The sequence below is a fragment of the Petromyzon marinus genome, chromosome 1 (genome assembly GCF_048934315.1).
Source record: "Petromyzon marinus isolate PM22_M1 ecotype Great Lakes invasive population chromosome 1, UKy_Petmar_22M1.pri1.0, whole genome shotgun sequence".
Lineage (NCBI taxonomy): Eukaryota > Metazoa > Chordata > Hyperoartia > Petromyzontiformes > Petromyzontidae > Petromyzon > Petromyzon marinus.
In genome coordinates, this window is record NC_133667.1 from 17,964,083 (window position 1) to 17,982,356 (window position 18,274).

At 45.0% G+C, this 18,274-nt stretch overlaps 1 protein-coding gene across 4 annotated transcripts in view; it reads right to left on the bottom strand.

Annotated features, from left to right (window-relative positions):
• Positions 1–315: 315 nt before the first annotated feature.
• TP53BP1 (tumor protein p53 binding protein 1) overlaps positions 316–18,274 on the bottom strand; it is an 82,795-nt gene continuing 64,836 nt past the window's right edge. For all 4 annotated transcript variants that reach the window (XM_032962866.2, XM_032962778.2, XM_032962955.2 and 1 more), the window contains 4 exons: positions 16,230–16,321; positions 13,603–13,802; positions 7,866–8,008; positions 316–6,101 (listed from right to left, as the gene is read on the bottom strand). In XM_032962866.2, coding sequence (XP_032818757.2) covers positions 5,914–6,101; positions 7,866–8,008; positions 13,603–13,802; positions 16,230–16,321 — 623 coding nt within the window. In that variant the 3' untranslated portion in view covers positions 316–5,913. The remainder of the gene's footprint in view (positions 6,102–7,865; positions 8,009–13,602; positions 13,803–16,229; positions 16,322–18,274) is intronic.

Here is an 18,274-nt window from a genome sequence, read left to right on the forward strand (position 1 = left end):
CTGGCTATCACGCAGCTCAGCAAAATAAGTGTCCAAGGTACGCAACTTCATTCTTTAATGCAGCCAGCGGTGGACTGTTTTCTTAAACACGTTAATATTAATATTATTAATCCTCGATCGTTTCTGCGTGGATTAAATATCGGCCGTTCTATAGGATTCGGGGAGGGGGGGTCAAGCGTACGTACGCAGGTGGGGGTAAAAAGTACGCGTGCGTATAGGGAGGGGGGGGTCAAGTTGACAGATTTTTGTGCACGTGCTGGATGGATGGCCCCTAAATGTATTTATTTTGCCGCTCATCAAAACTGACAAACAAAATGAGTTGTAACAATTTAATGGCTCCAAAACATGTACTGCGATGCAAGCTTTACACCGACATAAGCAATAACCACGATTGCAAGTTACTTATAAAACGGTGCACATATTAAACAATTTCAGCAGATGCATACGATGCCACTATTTAAATTGGCTGTGTTCACATGGCACTGGAGAAAACTCGGGTAATCCTCCATTGTACTAAGTAATTGTACAAACAGGAGCGTCCACGAGTTGAAGCAGAGATTATTGGTGGATGTCAGTGGTTTCTATTGGTGGAAGGCTTGAGGTATGTACGTATAACTTCTTTCGCACCGTAGTTAGTCAACTGCGGAGGTCATGATAATCCCCGTCTGGTATGGCAAACCGTTAAGTATATCTCTGTAGCGTACACAAAAAAGCACTCTGTGGAGAAAATAATTACGCACTCTTCGCAACGGCAAACGCACTTGCAGTGTTTCCAGTCGTAACAGGGTTTTTCATATAGTTGTAGCTAAAAGTGTGAATTATAATTGATAGGTATCATTTTGCACATCAATTTTACTCAGCATATGACTAAAAATGTTTATGTTTGCACAAAATATTGAGGATGTTATAAAAGAACATTGTGCATGAGATACACAAATTGGCTTAGGCAAATAAGTATGAATGGATCCACAATTATGGCAACCATAAATCAATGCAATCATTAAGAGATACATAAGGATAACCTTGGAATGTGTAATTTATAAAAACAAATTAACGTAAGGCATTTCAATTGCGTATTTACAGTTGTTTTGCTTTGTGGTAACCAGGCAAGGGGGAAAGGAAGTTGTTGGGATTTTCAATTACGAAATTATATTTTTTGGTAAATAAGTGAAAAAACCGTTATAATTTGTAGAAATATTTCACTTGTCTTTTGTTCATTGTGCACTTGGTAAATATGATAGGATGCAAAAAATGCATGCAATGTACTCAGCAATTAACTGATTGCCATAAAAATGCACGTTGGTTGCAAATCGGACAATGCAGAAAAAATGTTTGTTGCAACAGTTGGGACAAGAAAAGCCAAGTTTAATTTATATTAAGCCTGTTGCTAAAACTATTTTTAAATCACAATCAATGAACACGAGCCAAGTGCTGCCATGTAGCTGCTCGGCCACACGAATCTTCTCTCAGCTTTTAGCACGAGGGCATCTATACCTGCTAAGTAAAACCATGTGTAAACAGCTTTAAATTACATATGTACCAACATTATTTACCAAACATATGTAGAGAGAAATCAACTGGCTTTGTGCAACGAATGATCAATTCCTCGGTATTCCAGTGCCACAATAAAGGTCGTACGATAAATAAGAGAGCTGAAATTGACATGTATTTCAAGCAGAAAACGGTGATCAAATGTCGAGTCAAAGATAAAAGAAAATGAAATAGAACTGTTTGCTGTATGGATACCTGCCAAATGATACATTTGAATAGTGGCCAATCTGCAATGCATACACAATATTTTTATAGCTTGTCGGTCACAACATCAATTATTGCCTCCACCCGCCACTCATTTGTTGTGGTGACGACTGTTTCTTGGACGATGCTCAAAGGCACCAATGCCTGTTTGCCATACATTAATTAATTGATGTTGCTTTCACACATGCAGGCCTAGTATATCCTTTAACAAGCAATAGGATCTTATTTTCTTTTATACCTACGTGACTTTACCGAAAGAACCAAAGAGTAAGCAATAGGATCACATTTCTGTTGAAGAGACAATTGGCAGATAAATTTTGATTTAAAGCCTTCGTGACTGCAGGGATTCATATTCTTGGTTCTTTCGGTAAAGTCACGTAGAAGGGAAACAATAAAATAAAATAAAAAATATAAAACAATAAAATTCTCTCGACGTTTCGACTGCAACACAAACAATCATCATCAGGTGATAAAACCACAGCAAGAAAATTTGAAAAAAAAATATTGCTGTGGTTTTCACACCTGATGATGATTGCTTGTGTTGCAGTCGAAACGTCGTGATAATTTAATTGTTTTATATTTTTATTTTTTATTTTGTTTCCCTTCTACGTGACTTTACAGAAAGAACGAAGAATATAATTGGCAGACACACAAACTAGCATTCCACCAATTTAATGGACGGCTTGCATGATTGATAATCCGTACGAAACATAATACTTGGTTATTTAGGTGCATTCATATTGATGAAACCTTCCATATAAAATCAAGTATATGAAGTACTTGTCCAAATTGTCGACCCTAAACCTTAAACTGTCATCACTAATCTCGTACAAGGCCACACTTCACCAATTTTAAGGGTTATACAACATATTTTAAGAATCCTGTTGCATTAACAAGGCATACATTACAAGTATATACTAATTTTAACTTCAACATTACATTGTGGAGGAATAAGGATTTAATATTGTTTTAAATGACTGATGAGTATAATAAACACTGAACTTAAAAGTACAACATTTTACATTACTGCTGGACAAATTACCTTTAGTAACCCTGGCACATTAAAATTGCAATATTGTTGTCTCTAAAAGCAGTTCTATTTATTTAACAAAAATGCTACATGGATTAACAACAATACATAATTCTTGGTTCTTTCGGTAAAGTCACGTAGAAGGGATAGAACCAAGAATATGAATCCCTGCAGTCACGAAAGCTTTAAATCAAAACAATACATAATTCAAATATTTTTTTAACAATCCTCCAAACCAGTTTCATAATGGTTGCTTGAGATGCAAAGACATGTTCCATGTCGGTAAGTTTAATGTCACAATGTCCTAGTTGCCAAGAGATGCACATAGGGGTTGCACTTAAAAACGAACATTAATTGTCCACAATTTTATTTAAAACTTTTCAAATGTAAGTCGTTGAACTTTTTCTTTTTAAAGAAAGCAGTTATAATCGTCCTTCTGTCTAATTCTGAACATTTGGCAAAACTGTTTATTGGGAGACGTTTACAGCATCCACAGCTTGGTCCTTCCATATGTTAGCATTAGCTAAAAGGGTCACGAATGTGATTCAGAGAAGGCTTTTTGAGGCTTCCAGTGGCTCCAGATTTTGGCACAGGACACCAGTTGCAGAATCTGCACCGCGAACACTGGGGAAAATAAGGCGAGCCTCGCTCCTTCCGTGCAGTACAAGAGGGACTCGGGGGAGTGTGGGCAAACTTCCATCTCTCGGGCCACTCGCAGACAATTAAAACAAAGAGCCTTCTCCGCATCACGTTTGTGGCCCTGTGGGATAATGCGAACGTATTAAATGAGGACCAAGCTGTCGACACTGGCAGCGACGGGCAAAAATGGGGAAATAACAAATTAGAATTAAACGTTTACATTTCCAACTTAAATGCCTCACACTTAAACTGCTTAATTATACAAAGTTTACACTACAGACAATTGTAATGGCTACTCTGACAACACAGGTCCGTCTTTTTCTAAACTCTTGGGTTATTGTTTCAGCATAATTTACATCCAAACTATCAAGTTAAAGTGTCTCCATGTGGGATAAAAGGCTCAACATTGTAAAAAAAAGTCGTGGAGTAGGCATAACAAAGTCATGGGCTGGATTTCATAACCAAGTATGTAAAGCTATGGATTATGTATCAGATAGCATTGTGATTGAAACTATTTATAAAAAAAGAACATTAAAAAAGTGTTGTTAATTTTTTTTCATATATACTTTTGGTTCAGACAAAATAAGCCAGCTCTAAAAGGGAATAATTTTGGTGAAAGTAGATTCTCTGTGCCATGTATGCACAGATGGTCCTAAGATGTAGCTATTGAGCAAGCAACAGTGGCACATCATCACAAAAATGCTTCACAGTATCAACAGCTACAAAGCAGATGTGTAATTCCTCACAGTAAACCTGTAATTATTACATGTAACTTATAACTGAAATAACATCTGGAGCATCTAAAACAACTACCCGATATTGTTACACAGCTGATTTATAGACTTTGACGATATTACGCACAGCTTACCTAGGAATACCATGCAAAAAACGAATACACACAAACATATTAATGGTTTATATTCTTTGGGTCTTTCGGTAAAGTCACGTAGATAGGTTCAAAAAATTATGAAATAAACAAAAAAACTACGTTGACGGTCGCTTGTGTTGCGATCAAAATGTCGTATTTTTTTAACCTATCTACGTGACTTTACCGAACGACCCAAAGTATATTAATTCCTGCAGTCACGAAAGCTTTAAGTCAAGACATTAATAGTTTCACCAATTATATCACTAGCAGTTTTTAGACGTAAAATAATACGGTTACAAATAAACCTGGTAATTAAAAATTCATAAACACAGTATGTAGCAATCTAAAAAGCATTTAGTACACAATGAATGTTAGATAAACATTAGTTTTATGTGCATGATTATCGTGGTGGCGCAATAATCAACACCTCAATAAGTCACCCAGCTAAACCTGGGCGATCTTGATTTATCAACACAATGATTCCATTTTTGCAGAGAACCATTATGCAACATATCAAGTCTTAACTATTATTCACCCACAACTTGGTCCCTCTATGCAAATGTACACGTTTTTCAGTAAGGCATATAATGAATTACTTTCAGTCACTTAAACAATGGCATAGTGAAGCACCTACAGAATGTCTAATAAACGAGTCTTTTGCAAAATAACAAAGATCCAAAAACATTTCAAACACCTGTTAAGTTTTATAGCCAAAATGCAAAACATCAATCATTGTCTTTTATAATGTCATCTTCCTACAGTGACGCATTTTGTTTATCTTGTTCTAATTGCCCCTGTGGTTGTAAAAACATCCACCAGGAAATTAAACCTATTTAAGCTTTCACATTGTGTGTGTTTTAATACACCTCAACTGTTTAAAGTGCATGGTTAAAAATCGTTAAAACGCTCAAAATGGTAAGTAAATTTTGTTGATACGTGAAATAAGGTAAATGGCCACTACGACAATAATTTTAGGCGACTGCATGACTAGCGAGTGTGCACAGCATTGCATTCTATATCTTTAAGGCAGCAAATGCCCAAATAGAACTGGATTGTGTAAATGCACTCCAAATGCGTAATTTTTTTGGCGAATACCCCACAGCAATGCACATATATTTCAAGTACGGTAGTTACTTAAAATATAAAAGTCAGTCATACTTATCAATGAACGTTTGTTTTAAATAGACCACAATTTTCATATCAATTGTTAGTTATGTTTTTACATTTACATTACAGGATAAAATTGGGTGAATGCAATGAGTGATGAAACTTGTGGTGGAATGTTTTAATCAATGAGTGTAAAAAAATATCTTGGAGTTGGGCAAGTTTCTTAAACAGTGCAAATGTAGACCCTACAGCTTAGATTGACTTTGTTCACTTGTTGTGGCAAAAGGTTATGCAAAAGTGTAGCCGGAATTAGCTTATTTTTTACATATAACTCAAACAGTTAAAATTATTTCATTGGTGTGCGATGTGTAAGTGTGTAAATGGGGACATGGAGTTAAAATAAAATATTACATAAAAATCATTTTCAGATTTAGATATGTGACTAACCTATCAATCTGTCTTCTTCGTCATGCATTGTGAGAACTTGCGTATGGCTCTACAAGTAGTGATGGGCTTAAACTGGGCGGTGGTCATGCCGGAAGGCAGGGTGAGAGGTGAAGGGGACACGGTGTCCTGTTACCAGGCACTGCACCAGCCACTCAGAGGACACCACGGGCATTTCTAGAGCAGCAGCACAATGCAGCATGCCGGGAGGGCATGATGCATCCGACACCAGCAAGTCGTACTTGGCCACTGCAACATCTGAAGATGGCACACATCATGTAATATTATGCATGACCTTTTTATTATTGGAACACCATGCACACATATGTTCAAGTACAACAATGCAGCTATCTGTATATGCTACATACATGGACAATACATACCGCACAATATATTATCTGGACTGAAATGGGAGTATGCCATCACTGGCATTCAGTCACATTTCAGGATTGAAGGATTGCTGCAAGTGCAGATTGTGTAACAAACACTAAAAGTTTTGGTCATGACACGCAAAATTGCCTTTTCTTTCTCAATGTTCAGGTGACAAAAGCCACAATAAAGTGGCACATTTGCAGAAACACAAAACCAAAAAAACATGCATAATGGCTTTGGGATTTTTTTAAAATAAAAAACAATACATTTCAAAATTGAAGTTTAACATTTGAATCCTCATGTATGCAAGTTATTATTTGTGACTGTATTGTCTGCAAATATTCCCTTCCAAGTAAAAATTCAGCTAATGTAAAAATAAGCAATATTACAAATGGGGCAATCATACTCTTATTAATGTCAGGGTTGTGGGTTTTTCATTTGCACACATTAGGTGATGGAAGCGCTGGGTTCCTGTAGAAAACTGTCTGGGAAAAAGTTATTGAACTACAGAGCCTGAATGCACTTTAAACGTTTAGGCTACAATCTATAATCGCCCTTATAAGTAGTTCAAAGTTCCCTTTATTTGGTATAGCCCTGTGAGCCATTCGGCTCTTAAATCGGGTGCAACCGCAACAAACAAAAAACAAAAACATGAACGAGAAAACACAGACACACACAGACACACACACAGACACACACAGACATACACACAAAAAAGATAACAAAGATCCCCCATATAGCCTTAACAGACTGTAGGGGCAAGTGCTGTTAGCGAGCACCTATGAAGGCCGCAACGGTACACGAGGGGGTGGGTGGCTAGCACCACGCCCGACCGCCTTTGTCTCCCTAGTGGCAATGTTTACACACCGCACCAGGTACTCATTTGAGGCTGAGTCGACCTAGGGGAGGCCCGGGACCGGTTCAGATAATCGTCACTGTTGTTGGCCGTGAGCGGGAATCGAACCCGAGTCGCCAGGTTCATAGCGCAGCGCGCTAACCGCTACACTATCGCTCCCCACACACACAGACACACACACAGACACACACACACAGACACACACACAGAGACACACACAGACACACACAGACACACACACAGACACACACACAGACACACACACACACGGACACAGACAAAAACAAAGAAACAAAGATCCCCCATATAGCCTTAACAGACTGTAGGGGCAAGTGCTGTTAGCGAGCACCTATGAAGGCCGAAACGGTACACGAGGGGGTGGGTGGCCAGCACCACGCCCGACCGCCTTTGTCTCCCTAGTGGCAATGTTTACACACTGCACCAGGTACTCATTTGAGGCTGAGTCGACCTAGGGGAGGCCCGGGACCGGTTCAGATAATCGTCACCGGTGTTGGCCGTGAGCGGGAATCGAACCTGGGTCGCCAGGTTCATAGCGCAGCGCGCTAACCGCTACACTATCGCTCCCACAGACACACACAGACACACACACAGACACACACACACGGACACACACACAGACACACACACACGGACACACACACACGGACACAGACACACACAGACACACACACATAGACACACACACACGGACACAGACACACACAGACACACACACAGACACACAGACACACACAAACAGACACAGACACACACAGACACACATTGAGGCTAACCATAGTTCGGGGTGGGCTTGTGGCAGGTGACTGTGGCAGCCTTCGCCGCCATAAGAATCTCCGACCACAGGTCCAGGAAGCTCTCGTGATCCTCGGACACCAGCAGTACCCTTGTGTCTTCAAAGAGATTTTTCTGTCCGTGCCTAGTCAGAAAGTGAGGGATATACATCACAGATAAGTGGTAATTATTTAGTTCATGTGGCATTATTAACAATGGATGTGGAGAGAGCTTAGCTGGGCGTACTATACAACTCGCACACACGCACATGCTCACAGATGGACACGTATCATGTAATGCATGCAAGCTGTACCGCCGTAGCGTGGTTAGTTGGGTGGTCACCGCCCGAGAGTATGTTATGTTAATAGCTTGGAGATGACCGTTTGAGTTATGGTCGAAACGTCGTGAGAATTTTTTATTGTTTTATATATATATTTTGTTATTTTGTTGTTTCTCTTCAACGTGACTTTACCGAAAAAACTAAGAATATAGCTTGGAGTATGTCGTGAGTTTAATAAAACGTGTTGTTCCCTAAGTCAACGTCTGCGACTCAGTTGGACTCACTACAACTGGTGTCGGAAGTGGCCAACTTGCTAGGAAATAGCTAGCGGTAGACAATCATGTCTACACGTCGCAGAGTTCGTACACGGGCGTCGGACGACAAAGACGATGAAGAGCTAATTCCGCCCACGGCCGCCGCCGACGGAGCGGAGGCACTGCTAGCGGAGCAGAGTGCCGTCGGAGCGTGCGGCGCCTCGCCATCGTTGGAGACGCTCGTCAGAGACGCGCACGCTCGCCTTGCGGAGCTTCTTCAGACGGCGTCCTCGATCCTCACCGAGCTGCGTCCTTTATCTGCTGCGGCGAAGGAAGGAGCGGCGGAGTCGTCTGGACGGAGCGACCTGGCCGCCATTTCACAAAGGGCGGGAACATCGATGGTGCAGCCCGCGGCCGCCATTTTACCGCCGGCGCGGAGCCCGCCAAACTTAAAGCAGAGCTGTCATCGCTGATGGACATCCCGTCGCTCCGCCGCCGACTGCCCTTCATTAAAGAATTTGTTGCTGCCAGTGACAGCGATTTCTCACCAATGCCGACTTGGCGGGATGGACGGAGGCGCTGAAAGCGCTGCCCGCCACCCTCAACGACGACGCCTTGGCGGCATTCCTCGCCATCCCGCCGTCTGAAAGAGCCACCCTCACGCAGGTGTTCGACCAGATGGCGGCTGTTTTTGAGACTCTGTTAAACACCCGGCAAAAGTCCGCCATGAGACGTAAAGGGGAGGGCGAGTCGGCTCTCACCTACCGTCGCGCGCTTTTGGCGCTAGCGAAGGCCGTGTTCCCTAAAATGGACCATAACGGTCTTGACGCCTTGGTCCTCGAGAAGATGCTGGGAGTCGCGAAAGACCTCCATACTGTACTTCCCGCCGAGGACGATGCGGTGTCTTCACTCCGGGTCGCCAGGTGCATCCAAGCGCAGCAGATCTTGCATCGTGACAGGGTGTTGGTGGCATGCGCCACGTCCTCCACAGAGCCGGAGGCCTGCGCGGAGACTGAGCCTGCTCCTGTATGCTCGCTGCACCAGCGGGGTGGCGTCCATCGGAGTGCTGACGATCGGCGGAGGGACGACCGGCGACGGGCGAGGTCTTCATTGTTCAAGTCCAAGAGTGGCCGGGTCGTCTGCTACAACTGTGGCCTGCCGGGGCACGTCCAGTCGAGCTGTCGGGTCCCTCGACGGCGGCCCCTGGGGAGTCCGCCTTCCTACACTCGGCCCCAGGGTTCACTTCACCCATCGGGGGGGTCCGGTTTGGGTCGGGGTCGCATGCGGGTTCGGGGGGAGTCGGGACGTGTTTGTAATGTGCGCCCGCTCCGACCGGATCAGTGGTCGGAGCTGGCCCATCGAGTGGTCGCGGCGGCCACGGGTTCGTCGGCTGTGCTCGCGTTTATTGAGGGAGTGGAAATCCGTATGCTCGTTGATACCGGCGCGTCTTCAACCATTATTTTTAAACTTATCTATAACATTTTACCTTCCCGGTGTCGCGTTTTGGAACCTGTGGATGCTCCGTGTGTTGCCGCCAATGGCGGATCGTCGGGGATAATCTGACGGATAATGACTGAGTTGCGTATTGCAGATGTCAAATTGTCGGGCCACGTTTTGGTTTCTACGGCCCTAGCCATCCCGTGTTTATCGATTTTCTGGGCAAGATGCCCCTGAAGATTTGTTGACCAGGGCTGTCTGGAATTGCCGTCGGGACGGCGTATGGCATTTCTTCCGTCGCCGACTCATATGTCTTCCGCTAACGCGACGGTGCAGGCTATTACGTGCCGAACAATGCGGATTTGGCCTGGCGCACAAATGTTAGTGCCCCTCCGGTTGCGAAAACCGCTCGATGTGCGCACTGCAGATGAGGGTGTTGTTTTGGGACCCTCCAATAAGCTTAATTGCAGTATGTCACTAGTGGCAGCCCAGACATTGGTATCCCAGGATCAAGAACCTTTCATTCAGGTTCTTAATGCCGGGCCGGACACAACGGTCATCCAGGAGGGTACCGTGCTGGCACATGCTTCGTCGGCACATCCCGAGAGGGACGTTGTGGGACGTGTCGAGGTCGGCGGTCAAGCTCGCAGGTTCTGGGATGTGAACGAGGGATGGATTGATAAACTTTGTGGCGATTTATCTATTGGACAAAGGGGGAAGCTGCGTGCTCTCTTGCATGAATTTTCTGCCATTTTTAGTAAAAGTAAATTTGATATTGGCGGCACGTCCCTTTTGAGCCACCATATTGATACGGGCGATGCTGCCCTGATTCGGTAAAATCCTTACCGCTTGAACCCGGCTGAGAAGGAACACGTTCGTGTGGCGGTTGATGAGATGATGACAGCGGACATCATCTCACCATCCACCAGTCCATGGGGTGCCCCAATCGTGTTTGTCAAGAAGCACGACGGCAGCTTGCGATTTTGTGTTGATTTCCGCAAGCTCAATAAGGTTTCCGTCGCAGATGCATACCCCTTGCCACATATGGACGATTTCCTGGACGCCCTGGTGGGAGCACGGTTCTTTTCCACCCTTGACCTTCTATCGGGATTTTGGCAATTGCCGCTCGACGAGGCTTCCAAGCACAAGACGGCCTTTCGTACGCCGCAAGGGTTGTTCGAATTTAACTGGCTCCCTGTGGGCCTCCACTCGCCGCCGGCCACGTTCCAGAGGCTGATGGAGCTGGTTTTAGCGGGCCTCCAGTGGGATTCGTGCCTAATATATTTGAACGGCGTTATTGTCTTCGGTCATACGTTCGATGAACATTTGGATCGCCTGCTATGCGGCCGACCTGAAATTTAAACCACAGAAATGTCACCGCCTCCAAAAATCGGTTCGATATTTGGGTCACATAGTAAGCGAATCGGGTATCGCTACGGACCCGGAGAAGACGGCGTGTGTCTGGACGTGGCCGACACCCACCTCGGCGAGCAAGGTGCGCAGTTTTATCGGCTTTGCTTCGTATTATCGCCGATTTGTCGCCGGCTTTGCATCCATTGCTAAGCCTCTCCACGCCTTGACTGCTAAGAGACAAAAAATTCATTGGGGGGAGGAAGAAGCCGCGTGCCGCTCCACTCGCGATGGGCTGGTCAACGCCGCTCCCCTGCGTTATCCCGATTTTTCATTACCGTTCGTTTCAGATACAGACTCCAGTAATACTGGTATTGGTGCGGTATTATCTCAAGTTGTCAATGGCATGGAGCACGTAGTCGCTTATGGGAGCAGGGTGCTGTCCCCGGCCGAGCAGCGGTACTGCGTTACGCGCCGGGAATTGTTGGCCATTGTGGTTTTCGTGCAGCAATACCGGCCTTATCTGTAAGGCAGACATTTCGAGGTGCGCTCCGAACACACAACGCTGCAATACGCGCTGCATGTGGATCAGCCCGTGGGCCAATTATCACGCTGGCTTGAAATCCTGCAGGATTTTTCGTTCTGTGTTACGAATCGAAAAGGTTCTCGTCACACCAACGCCGATGCCCTGTCACGATTGCCCGCGGGCGGCGGGTGTGCATGCTTTTCGGCTTCCGGTCGTGGTCGACCGGCTGAGTCAACCCCCCCCCCCCCCCCTCTCGTTGCGTCCGCCATGGACACGATGGGCGGGTTGGGCGACGTCCCGCTCAAAGACTCCGGTTGCATAATCCCCGCACGTTGCACACTCCCACGCCGTCAATGGTTATTGCACTCGCATGAGTCATTGCAAGTAGTTGGCTGATCCTGCTCGCCATTGAGCTCACTAGCATTGTTACACGTTGTGGGTGGGAGATGTTGATTGCGGGGGTCTTGCATGTCACGATTGTTATTGTTGTTGTTCTGAATTTTATTGTTAGTGTATAATTGTACAGGTGGGTTTGGGTATTTATTGGTTGTTTTGTTTTTGTTGGAGCACACATGCGTTACGTTGTATATATTTCGTCGTTGCTTCGTTAAGGGGAAGTTGACAGCCGGGACGGCTGAGTGCTACGAAGAGGGGGGGGGGGGGGGGGTGATGCAGTGACTGGGAATGTCACTGTGTGGTGCCGGGCCTGCGAGGCCATGGCGGGATGTATACTGTTGTGTGTACACCCCGGACACAGGGTGTAGTACCAGCCCTAGTGGGGGCTTGGGTGAGCGCTGGTTAAGCGTGGTGGCAACACGCACAGCATGCGGTGCGGGCTCCCGTTGAGAGAGCGAGAGAGTGTCAGCCAGCTAGGGTTACATTGGGGGCATGATACTCTGGCTGACCTGGGGACATGTGACCGGATAATACTGGGGGGCCACTGGTGGAGGGGGCCAATGGGTGGTCACATGGTCCGAGAAGAACTCTCGAGAGCCTTCGGGCAAGGGCGAGAGAGATCGAGAAGGTGGGCGGGGCGTGAAGCGGAGCCAGCCCCAGCCCGGCCTGATATAAGGGGGGCCCTGTAAGGGGCTCGGGGTTCTTACTGTTGGAGAGGCAGGAGATCCACGTCAAGCTTGAAGAAGCCTACAGCCACGTGGTCCGGGACCCAGCTTGTGGTCCGGACCGGGATAGTGGAACCGTGTCTAGTTCCGCCGTAGCGTGGTTAGTTGGGTGATCACCGCCCAAGAGTATGTTGTGTTAATAGCTTGGAGTATGTCGTGCTAAGAATTTAATAAAACTTGTTGCTCCCAAGACAAAGTCTGCGACTCAATTGGACTTACTACACGTGTACACACGAAAGAGACTACTGTAGTCAGGAACGCATATGCTTGGGGGCTCCTCAGGACATCTTGCACTTGAATGTTTGACGTGGAACATAATAAATGTGGGTATGAATAGTGAAGTTCGTAAATCTCGAGTATGTTATAGCGATGTACCACAATGTAAAAAGCGATTGGGTATCAATAAGTTGAGCACGTCATAGTGAAAGTACATAAAACGGGAGGGCGTAAATCGGGGTATTACAGTATACACAAAATCATGCAATGTTGCAGAGCATCATGCAACATCAAATAACAATAAGACCTCCATATCTCCAAGTAAAAACATTTTTCTTGTCTATCAGTCTTTATTGCTTTCACGATGAATATTATCAGTATAATTTTTTAAACAAGAAAACTCTGAATTTGTTCAACATTTTGGAGTCCCATTAGCAGTTAGGTTTGCGAAACAACTATTGATGGGTATATACTAAACATATAACCATGGCTAGAAACCACAAGAATTCATAATGAAAACTGTAAAAAGAGCAGACTTTGGGCTCATGAGCTCACCACTCGATGATGGAGCCAGCAGTGAGGCTGTAGCCAGAGGGAAGCATGTATTTACGGTAGTCATGCTGGGTGTTCAGCAGGCAAGTGTCCCGCACCCACATGTGCGACACACAGGGTATGCCAGCCGCTAGCGCCAGCAAGTACTCGCGTGAGTGACACGGGAAGTCGCACACCAAGAAACAGAGTGAAAGCTCTGTGCACTGCACACACACGCGCACACACAAGCGCACACACAACACAAAAGTTTCTCATTTCAGCATCATAGTGGTAATTGACAATGTACCCAAAGGTATTCAGAGTTCAACACTGAGCTAGAGCATGAATTTACTCATTATTAGGACTTATATATTCGTTACAACTGGAAGGGTTGCTCAGCTAATAGGAAAACTATGAAATCTGCGATATGACTCAATTTATATCTCATCTCAATGGGTAATAACAATTTTGCTTGTTAATCTCTAGTGTGAATCTTTAAAAAAATTGAATTGGCACCACCTCTAATACGACAAGAACAATGCACCAGCAATCGTCAAAAACAAATACAATTGTTCTTTACAAGCTGACACAAACATGACCAAGGCATCCTCTTACACCACAGAATATTAATTAAAAAAAAACACATGGTGTGAGGATTTTTCAACAATTAGTCTATGCTTTCATTTACAAATGGATTAAAATGTGGCATTTGACCATTTTCACTTCATATTTTCAGTTTTTCATATTTATCAAATATAACATCCTAATAGTTCATTCTAAAATACAGGCATATGAGTCATGTTACATAATAACGCCGATACTACAAGGGTTCTATTCATCCACACTTTACCAGATCTTGCCAGAAATGAGTCATATACCTGCAAGTTATCCCAATTATGCTCTGAATTTTGGTTTTGTATTAACCCTATAATAATTAGATGAGTCATAAACAAGCATTTCCATATATTTTATTTCGTAGATTTTTTTTTGTTCTTTGTTCGTGCAAGATTCACTGCCATTAAATTTACACAAGATACAATTATACTCTGCTAAATTTTTTCGCAAATATTACAGCTTCTGTCTTAGGACGGGCAAAAGGCTAGACTATTAAATATCTAAAGGACCTCCAAACTCCTCAAATTCTCACTAAATATACCAGATATTTAAAACTAGGTTTGGGGACATGTCCTTCCAAGCTGCTACCCCCCTTTGGAATGACCTTGCCTCTCAGCTTCCGCTCGGCTCCCTCCCCTCCCTCTACCATTTCAAATCACTCGGAGCCCAGAATGCACCTGTACCTAACCCGTTACTTTTGCTGTTACTTTGCATTCCTTGTTTTTGGTGCAATATGCTTGTTTATATTGTTTTAGCTAATTATTCTTCTTTGACATGTTCCCCCTGATGGGTTTTGTTCTGTTGTTGCATGTTGCTCTGTATGTATGATGTTGATGTTGTTATTCTTGTTCTATGCTAATAGCCACAGATTTCCCTTGCAAACTGCTGGGTAACTGGCTAAATGGCTTTTTCCATATAAGAGAGTAAGCCATGAGCTGTTGCATGCTAAAATTATTCTGCCGGCACCGTGCAACCTTGGGGATGGTTTACCCATCCCCAAGCAAGCCCAAGCTGGTCCTAACACTATATAGCACTAACACATTCCTGCGGAGGGAGCTGGTAGGAACGTTGGGTTGCTCGGTCAATGGCCAGGGTAAACGGCGGCGTGGTGTATTCCGCAAATATGCCCGACTGTGAGGGCGGGCACAAGCCGGCGTGAGAAGGATAAACGTTGAGTTTTATAAGGGCACCACGGGGTGACCAGCCCCTCCCCACCCAGCCCCACCCCTCCCACCCCCCACCCAGCCCCTCCCCACCCTCCCCTCCCCACCCAGGCCCTCCCTCCCCACCCAGCCCCTCCCCACCCTCCCCTCTCCACCCAGCCCCACCCCTCCCATTTTTGGATGCACGACGGACGGACGGACACAATAATCCCCTGTGGGCTGGTGTAACCAGGAGGTTCCTACCAGTATTAACTCTCCCGGTGTGGCAGATATGCTGGCGTTCTGAGCGCTAGCCCAGAAATCTAAAGATAGTAGTTGCTGGGTGGCCGGGGGACACACGATAAGGCATCCTCTCCTTGCCCCTCCTACCCCAAGAGGGGTGGCGCTCCCCCAGCTGTCAATCAATCTATCTAGATTTCTGGGTGCTACTGCAAAATTAAAGGTTTAAAACAATGGACTTGGAGGGTGGCAGTGGCCACTGAAATAATAAATAGAATATAGATTTGAAAACAAATATTTATACAATTACTTTTTGGCATGAGAAGCTCCAGTGTGAAGTACTGCAAGTTTTCCATATAAAAAATTACTTCAAGGCAACATTTTACTGGTAGGAACGAAGTTGTAAACTGAGTGTACCAGCCTGCAATAGATTAATGTGTCCGTCCGTCTGTCCGTCCCCATTTAATACTTTAACGAAGTGAAATCTCGTGCTGTTGGGTGTAAAATCAGCAATAGACAGTGCAGAGACTTGTCCTACCAGCCCACCCTGCAGGGACCTGTTATATGCCTCATTAATAGTGGGTACCCACATCTATAATGTGGTCTACACCTTACAACCTGACCAGAGAAAAAGTGCACACACAGCATGCTCACCAGGGTCGGGTTAAGGTTTTGCAGGACGGTGCCTCCTGCTGCCCGAATCTGAGCCTCAATTGCTGCGTAGTCATACGGCACTGCTGCTTGCTCTGGAAACCAAGAGGACACAAAAGGATTTAGTCAGCTGGACAATATCCCACTTAAGCACATGGATGAAAGTATTGAAATTGGTTTATTCCCATAATAATTCTCAATGTACTAAATTAATGTATAAGAGTGCCTAAATCTAAAAATGACCTATGAGATGAAGCCTCTACCCTTGTGTAGTGAGCGACTTCCGAGACACGTCGTGTAGACAGCTTCTTATTTATTCTCTCACTGGGCACAACACTGGCCATTACACAGAATGTATCTACATGGCTACACATAGCCGACCCTTCTACACAACCCCATCGTCGGCGTCTAACTACACAGCTGTCTGACTAGCGTAGCGACGACGACGACGATGAGAGCCGTGCAGAGGATTGGCTACGCGGCCGGACGATGAAGAGAGATGGCAGCAAGCAGCGACGCAGTCAGGACCCAGGACCCGCAACAGCACCGAACCTCTGATTCCGTCCGCCTTATATACCTCCTGGCAAGGCCAAGCCGGGCCTCTGGCCACGCCCACTTCCAGAACCTTCAAGCAGGTTCCCGGAGCTTCCCGACTGACTCCGCCTTTCACCTTTAGCCCAGATACGCCCCCCTTCTAGTTAGTCATTATATAACTTGCCCATACCCCTCCAGGCCGACAGGTGGTACCCCGTCATTACACTTGTAGCCAACTTCTAATAAAACAAATGCAAAATAGCGATTGATACAGCAATGTGTGTCACTCAGGGACACTGGGTATCATTTACGGTCAAATGTGTGATTCAAGTACTCCTTTTCAACCACAAGTGCAGTTATTTTGCTGGATATTTTAGCATGCTTCTGGTTACAGGAATAGTAATGAGGGTTTAATTTTTTTAAAACTATTTATTACACTTGTTTACCCAATATATTTTCAGTCTTGTGACTCTTTTTCATGAGTCATAAGGGCAATGGTTGTTATATATAATTCCAATTGAGTAATCTTCAGACGATATTTCAAATTTGACAAATTTGGACCATGACGACAGCACACAATGGCCTGCCCTTCTGAATGCGGTGACGGCATCTTTAACTTTCACTGTGAAGATGGTGCGTATTATTAAATTTAACTAACAGGGAACCCGTCGCTCTCAAATTGAAGATAAGAGAGCCGTGATTGTCATAATCCTGTACTTAAAGCACTAAAAGTAATCTGCTTTTTTAGACTTCTTCACAATTCTGGATACTCACTTGATGAAGCTGGTTGTAATTACCAGTGAAATGTCGTACTCGAGTTTTCAATGTTATGGGTTTACTCTACAACACACCGGTGTGGTTAAGTAGTAACTAATTGCCACGTTTTGTTTACGTGACAAACTAGATTTGAAGCTTTCGTGACTGCAAGGATCCATACTCTTTGGTTCTATTCGGTAAAGTCACGTAGGTAAAAAATAAAATAACAAAAATCACGACGTTTCGGCCACAACACAAGTGGCCTTCATCAGGTGAAGGGACCGTGCTGTCTTGAGGACTGCGTTGGAGTGAAAACAGCCAAGCCCAGGTCACATCCTTTAAGCTGTGTGGGAGGAAGCAAAACGCTTTGACAAAGGAATTAGCATAAAAATGAGCATGATGTACGTAGGAGGTGCATGGGCCATGATGGACCAGGAGCGGGTGGGGACCATGACGGACCAGCAGCGGGGGTGGGGGGGGGGGAGTAGAGTGAGTGAGTGGAGTGAGTGAGTGGAGTGAGTGAGTGGAGTGAGTGGAGTGAGTGAGTGGAGTGAGTGGAGTGAGTGAGTGGAGTGAGTGGGTGGAGTGAGTGGAGTGAGTGGAGTGAGTGAGTGGAGTGAGTGGAGTGAGTGAGTGGAGTGAGTGGAGTGAGTGGAGTGAGTGAGTGGAGTGAGTGAGTGGAGAGAAATAAGCAGCTGTGAAAGTTTGGGATACCACTACTTGAACATTTTTTTGGAAAGATGTTCTAAATCAAACCA